Raw genomic sequence first — 7,404 nt, forward strand, 5'->3', positions numbered from 1 at the left:
GTGGTAATCGATTGTGGATACCGGTTTGACTGCACACGGACAGACTAGTGCTCCAGAAGGTGCCAACCGAACAGTCGTTGCTGGAGCACCAGCAAGGAATTTTCAGTGCCCCATCGGTCCGCTCCACGATCAGAGCTTTCCGGTAACCTGTAGTGGATACCGGACCGACTTGCACACGGGTTCAACTGAACTTTCCTGGCCTGTTGGTGTTAGCCAGTGGCAAATTTCGGCTGCCCTTCTCTGGTTCCGTTCCCCGTCCGGATCTGCCCACATTGTGCACCGCACATTGTTTGGTCCTGCTTCGACCCGGATGCAGCATCGGTGCCTTCGCGCAGTAGGAGGAAATTTAGCGGCTCAGGTGGAGGAACGAAAAATCCGAAAGTGTACCCGCGCCACCGGTGGCGTCGTTCGCGTTTCGAGAAGTAGTCCGCGCGAGTGACGCTGTGAAAAGTGAAACACGTCGAAACACGTTTCGACAAGGACAGTTAAGTAGTGCTTGTGTGTGTGCCCGCCCTGGGCTGAAGAAAAACCGACCGAGTACGGTCTCGAACAGACAATAAGTGTGTGTGTGCCCCAGGGGGCGAAGAAAGAAGTGAAAAAACGTGTGCGTGAACGATGCTAATGCACACGCCGGCAAAAAGTGATAAAATGGCCGAATTGAAGACGCTCGTCCACCTGCGTGGCCAGGCGAAGGCCAAAGTGACCAGGATCCGGAAATCGATTGAAGACGTGTCGGCAGCCGGCGTTGTCCAGTTTACCCTGGCCCAGCTAAAGGTATATTCTCGGAATCTGGAAGCCCATTTCCAAGAATACCTAAGCTTCCACCACCAAATCACCGCGTTGTTGCCAGCGGAAAAATTGGATGACAACGACGCCACCTACCTCCAATTCGAGAACCACCACACCGAAACCGCAATGATGGTGGAAACCCTCATCCAGTCCGCAACCCCGCAGTCGCCTCCCACGAATGTGTCCGCACCCGCGAACAGTGCCCAGCTACCACCACAGATAGTCGTCCAGCAGCAACCACTGCCGGTTCCAATCCCTTCGTTTGACGGGAAGCCGGAGAACTGGCCGAGATTCCAGCAGGTCTTTTCGGACATTATGTCACGGTCCAGAGACTCCAACGCCGTCAAGTTACACCACCTTGAGAGGGCACTGTCCGGTGGGTCCGCCGCCAAGCTAATCGATCCGAAGACGCTCAGTGATGGCAATTTCAAGCACGCCTGGGAGTTGCTGCTTGATGTTTACGAGGATGAACGGAAAGCAGTGGACTCGCACATCCATGGCCTACTGAGTCTGAAACGGATGACCAAGGAATGCTCCAAGCAGATGAGAGAGTTGCTGAATGAAGTTACCCGCCACGTCGAGGGGCTGCGACTGCTGAACCAGGATTTAGAAGGAGTTTCCGAAAGGTTCGTAGTCGTCGTGCTGTCGGATGCTTTCGATCCCGAAACGAGGAAGCAGTGGGAGACCACCATTCCCCACAAGCAGATCCCATCGTATGAAGACACCGTCTTGTTCCTGAAGGAGCGATGCTCATTGTTGGAGCGTTGCGAAGCCAGTCACCCGAAGCCGTCGTCAGTCAAGGAATCCAGTCAGAAGTCCAACCCGAAGCTATCGTCGAAGTCCCCGCCGGTGAAGTCGTTCGCTATGGCTACACCCGTAGCTAATAGTGAGGCGACCTGTGAGATTTGTAGTGCGAGCCATCCAAACTACAAATGTGAAAGGTTTGTTGCACTGACGGTACCCCAACGTAGAACTAAGGTAAGAGAGCTTTTCCTTTGTTTCAACTGTTTGAGGAAGGGACACATTTCCTCAAAATGCCCATCCAACAAATCATGCCAGGAGTGTCAAGGTAGGCATAACACCTTGCTACACGAGCCCAAAGTTCCAAAGCCCGAATCCAAGCCCATTGTTGATAATCCAATGCCCAATCCCGAGCCCGCTAAGGTTGTTGTTAGTTCCCAAGTTCCGAATCCTGTTGAAAGTGTTGCATCTGTCTCCAATCCCGTCCAAAAGGTACCTCGTTCGGATGACACGCTACTGCTTACGGCCATGGTTGATGTCCTTGACAGCCATGGAAATTCCTTCCCTTGCCGTGCATTCCTCGATTGTGGTTCCCAACCACATTTGGTTTCCAGTTCGTTTGTTGAACGATTGGGAATCGACCAGGTACCTACCCATGTAGAAGTTGTTGGAGCTACCGGTAAGCGATCGGTGCTCGACAGAAAGGCAACACTTTCGTTCCGGTCCCGTTGTAAGGATTATCAAGCCCGAATTGAATGTTTGGTCACCGATGTGGTGACTGGTCCCCTCCCCGGTCGTAAGATGAATTGTCGGTCTTGGAACATTCCCTCAGGTCTTTCACTTGCTGATCCCACTTTCCATACTCCAGGAGAAGTGCAGTTACTGATTGGAGTTAAACTGTTCTTCGATTTGATGCTTCCCGGCCATTTGGTGCTAGGCCAAAACCTGCCTATACTCAAGGAGACTCGTCTAGGATGGGTCGTTGCTGGTGGTGCTGAGGACATGGATGAAAATCAGCACTGCTACACGGCCAGCTTGCGGCCGCTCACAGAATACATCGAGAAGTTTTGGTCTGTTGAGTCGGTCGAGAATAGTAGCGTAGTTTCCAAGGAGGAGCAAGATTGTGAACAACTTTTCAGCTCGTCCACCATTCGAAATCCAGATGGTACCTACACCGTCTATCTTCCATTGAAGGAATCCGTGAGTGAACTAGGCAGTAACCGGTATCTAGCTTTGAAACGTTTCCATATCCTGGAGCACCGCTTCAGCAAGAATCCCGAATTGAAAAAGGCTTATGTCGATTTCATTAATGAATACAAGTCGTTGTCCCATTGTAAGCAGATCTCCGAGTCAGATGATAACCCAGGGAAACTGGTTCATTATCTACCGCACCATGCCGTCCTCAAGCCAAGCAGTTCCACTACTCGCTTGAGAGTTGTTTTCGACGCCTCGGCTCGAACAACTGGCCCATCTCTGAATGATGTTTTGATGATTGGCCCCACTGTCCAGGATGAACTTTTTTGCATTATCCTACGATTCCGTAAGCATCGGTTCGCGATAACCGCTGATATCTCCAAAATGTACCGAAGGATTCGTGTGGTCGAAAACCATTCTGGGCTCCAGCGAATATTTTGGAGGGAAAATCCTGATGATCCGCTTCAAATCCTGGAGTTGACAACCGTTACCTATGGGACGTCTAGTGCGCCTTTTCTGGCCACTCGATCATTGCTGCAACTTGCACGTGACGAGTGCAAACGTTTCCCAATTGCATCCAAGGTAGTAGAAGAGGATGTCTACATAGATGACGTGGTGTCAGGGGCTGATACCATTGAGCAGGCCGTTCAGCTTCGCTCGGATTTGACCGACATGTTGAATTCCGGAGGTTTCCCTGTGCATAAATGGTGTGCAAGCGACGCAGCCATCCTAGATACCGTTCCCGAGGAAGACCGCGAAAAGTATTTGGTGTTTAAAGATTCCGACGTGAACAAGGTTATTAAAACCCTTGGCCTGTTGTGGGATCCTGAGGAAGACGAATTTCGTTTCCATTGTAAGTTGCCGTTCCAACCGTTGTCTGTTCCAACGAAACGTATCGTCCTCTCCGAAATTGCTCGTTTGTTCGATCCTTTGGGGCTTGTGGCTCCAGTTATAGTCCTCGCCAAGATAATTATGCAACAGTTGTGGAAAGACAAGGTAGGTTGGGATGACCCGTTGACAGGCGAGAATCTACAGTCTTGGCTTACGTTTAGAGAATCCCTGAAATATGTTGACTCCGTCAAAATTCCACGCTTCGTCGGCTTGGTAAGCGTCGAGAGTGTTGAAGTACATGGATTCGCTGACGCTTCCCTTCGTGCGTACGGAGCAGTCATTTACTTACGAGTTGTATCTGGTTCCGATGTAAAGGTTTCATTGCTCTGTAGTAAATCCAGAATTGCTCCATTGTCACCTTTGACGATTCCCAGATTAGAGCTATGCGCTGCCCTATTGCTGTCCAGACTTGTTCCCAAATGCGTTGGGTCGTTGAAAATGGAAATTCAACGCATCTGCCTGTGGTCTGACAGCAACATCGTACTCGCCTGGTTGAAAAGGTTGCCCAACGATGTTTTTGTCCGCAACCGGGTGATGGAGATCAATTCAGCCACCCAAGGTTTTATTTGGTCTTACGTTCGTTCTGAAGATAACCCAGCCGATGTCGTGTCCAGGGGGCAGTTGCCGCAAACTCTTGCCAGTAACAGTTTGTGGTGGAATGGACCGACGTTTTTGAAGCTGCCCCAGTATGAAGTTCTGATTCCAGATCCACTTCCGGAATCCGAAATGCCTGATGATACACCGATTGTGCCAATCGTCTCGGTGACGGTTGTTTCTCCTGACGTACCTTTCTTAGAAGCCTTCGGATCATTCCGAAAATTGCAGAGGGTGATTGCGTACGTCTTACGGTTTGCAAACAACTGTAGAGTGAGGCACGCCGATCGTGTGTTATCCAAACATTTGACAGTTCCTGAATTGCGTAAATCCATGATGACTATTATCGGAGTCGTTCAACGTCTTGAATTATCGGATGAAATCAACCTGATTTCGTCAGGGAAACATAGTCGTCGTTTAGGTCCACTTGATCCCATATTGGTGGACGGTTTGTTAAGAGTAGGTGGTCGTTTGGAGAATTCTCACCTACCGTATGAAGCTCGCCACCAGGTTCTTCTTCCGAATAAGAGCCCAGTTTGTGAGCTTCTGATTCGGGACATGCATCTCGAAAACCTTCATCTTGGTCCTTCAGGGTTGATGTCTCTTATGCGTCAACGATTCTGGTTGATTAACGCTAAATCAACCATTCGGAAGGTTTTGCGGAGATGTGTGACTTGTTTCCGATCTCGTCCTCGCTGCCTACAGCCTATGATGGGTCGCCTTCCGGAGGCACGTGTCGTTCCCTCCGCTCCGTTTTCTCGAACCGGCGTTGACTTTGCCGGACCGGTATTCGTGAAGGTTGGTCTCCGGAAGTTCGTTCGCGTGAAGGCCTACATCTGTATTTTTGTGTGTCTCGCTACCAAGGCCATTCATTTGGAGCTGGTTTCCGACCTGTCGTCCGCAGCGTTCGTAGCTGCTCTCCACCGTTTTGTTAGCCGTAGAGGCTTAGTTGAAGAAATACATTCCGATCACGGCACAAATTTTGCAGGTGCAAAATCGGATCTCCATGAACTATTCTTGATGTTCAGAGACGATCAATCCAAGGGAAGGATTGATGAGTTCTGTTCTGCCCGTGAAATTGTCTGGAAATTCATCCCGCCTCGCTCGCCAAATTTTGGAGGGTTGTGGGAGGCCGGGGTGAAGAGTACAAAAACCCATTTACGAAAGGTCTTATCTAACGCCTGTCTCACCTTCGAAGAATTCTGTACTGTACTGACGCAGATTGAAGCAGTACTTAATTCGCGTCCACTCTTTACCAACTCGTTGGATACCCATGAACCGTCTGCTTTAACCCCTGGCCATTTTCTAATTGGTCGAGCATTGGTCGCCATTCCTGAGCCGACGCTTGAAGATGTACCTGTCAACCGCTTGACCCGTTGGAAATACTTGCAGTCTCTTCGACAACACTTTTGGAAACGCTGGTCGAATGAGTATCTCAACACGCTCCAAGCTCGCTCTAAGTGGCATAACGGTACTCCAAACGTTACTCCTGGGCTCATTGTGATTATTAAAGAAGACAACCTTCCACCACAGTCATGGAAATTGGGCAGAATTGTGAAGGTTTACCCTGGCAAAGATTTAGTAGTAAGGGTAGTTGACGTTGAAACATCTACTGGGGTATACCGTCGTTCAGTATCCAGACTCGCACCACTTCCAATCGAAGACAACGATCAAGCTCTCGCATCTACAGATCCACAGTGAAACCCGGCGGGAGAATGTTCGGTTCCGAACGTTTATTTTTTTTTTGTATTGTTTGTTTTTTGACCATTTTATTTGTTATGTTTGACCCACTATGTATGTAAATGCCCAAATAGCCATTTTTCCCTTCATTCCCCTTCCCATTTGACCCATGTTCCCCCTTCATTGTAATTTGCCTTGTAAAATAGTTTGTTACCAATACCTTTCCCCAATTAGCATTAAGAAAAGTAACGAAAGTTCTAGAAGCTTCTCCCGATTTCCAGACCATCCATTTTTTGTTGTTTTTGTTAGACCTTTGCATTCCAACCGAAAGGGGAGGAGCCTATTTTGTAACAGTCACACTCTCACAACATTGTATTTGGTAGTATATAAGTAACACACATCGCACGAAGCGAATCAGTTTTAATTTGAACATCGCGGAATAAACATCATCGCTAAACGAATCACCCGGAGTTTTCTTCTGCCACCAAGAAGCCAACATTCCTGCCTCCGCTGCCGAAGCGAAGCGGCCGATCGCTGCTGCTGCCTCGAGATACAGTCCACCGCTCAACCGAGCAAATTCCGGAGTATTAGCGCTGTTCCTCCAGACCGCTCTACAACTCGACCCCATCAGTGGTAATCGATTGTGGATACCGGTTTGACTGCACACGGACAGACTAGTACTCCAGAAGGTGCCTACCGAACCATCGTTGCTGGAGCACCAGCAAGGAATTTTCAGTGCCCCATCGGTCCGCTCCACGATAAGAGCTTTCCGGTAACCTGTTGTGGATACCGGACCGACTTGCACACGGGTTCAACTGAACTTTCCTGGCCTGTTGGTGTTAGCCAGTGGCAAATTTCGGCTGCCCTTCTTTGGTTCCGTTCCCCGTCCGGATCTGCCCACATTGTGCACCGCACACTAAGTCTAAAACAATACAGTTTTGGTGGTGATATGGTAAGAAATTTGCAAGTAAGCTCAACTTGGGCTGATTTTCATGAAAATAACCGTTATATCATATCATCATAAAACGTAAATTTTGGACAAAATTTACCTCAATAGGAACACAAGCATGTTTTATAAGTGAAAAAGGTGTGAATCATCCAGATCAGATGCACTCATGCTTCTTTAACACCACAAATCTCATTGAAACAGGTAAATGAGAAATTTTTGTTTAATTTACGTGTTATTTTGTACAAAATATAACGGCTCCGTAAAGTACGGGATACAGGATCTTTTATTTTTTCTCTTCTGGTCATAGTTGCTACTAGCAATGGGGAGGTCAGGAACCTAATTTGTTTCAACTTAAAACTATTACTCGTTAAAATACGACAAAATACCGATGAAATGGCGTGCGTGCCAGCTGAAATAGACTTACGACACATAAGCGATCAGCAGAGAAGGATAAAGGACAGTTAGTTCCGAAACATATGCTGTATTTGGTGTATGTTAGTTGGCCTTTCAATAAATAAATTTACTTTGAAAATCCTAATTACAAATGTGAAATGAATTGAAATTGA

At 48.2% G+C, this 7,404-nt stretch overlaps 1 protein-coding gene across 1 annotated transcript; it reads left to right on the forward strand.

The window, feature by feature from the left end:
* The first annotated feature begins 615 nt into the window (after window positions 1-615).
* LOC134286032 (uncharacterized) lies at window positions 616-5,910 on the forward strand. The gene has a single exon (XM_062847594.1). The coding sequence runs from the start codon at window positions 616-618 to the stop codon at window positions 5,908-5,910; it is 5,295 nt and encodes a 1,764-aa protein (XP_062703578.1).
* The last annotated feature ends 1,494 nt before the right edge of the window (window positions 5,911-7,404 follow it).

The sequence above is a fragment of the Aedes albopictus genome, chromosome 2 (genome assembly GCF_035046485.1).
Source record: "Aedes albopictus strain Foshan chromosome 2, AalbF5, whole genome shotgun sequence".
Taxonomy (NCBI): Eukaryota; Metazoa; Arthropoda; class Insecta; order Diptera; family Culicidae; genus Aedes; species Aedes albopictus.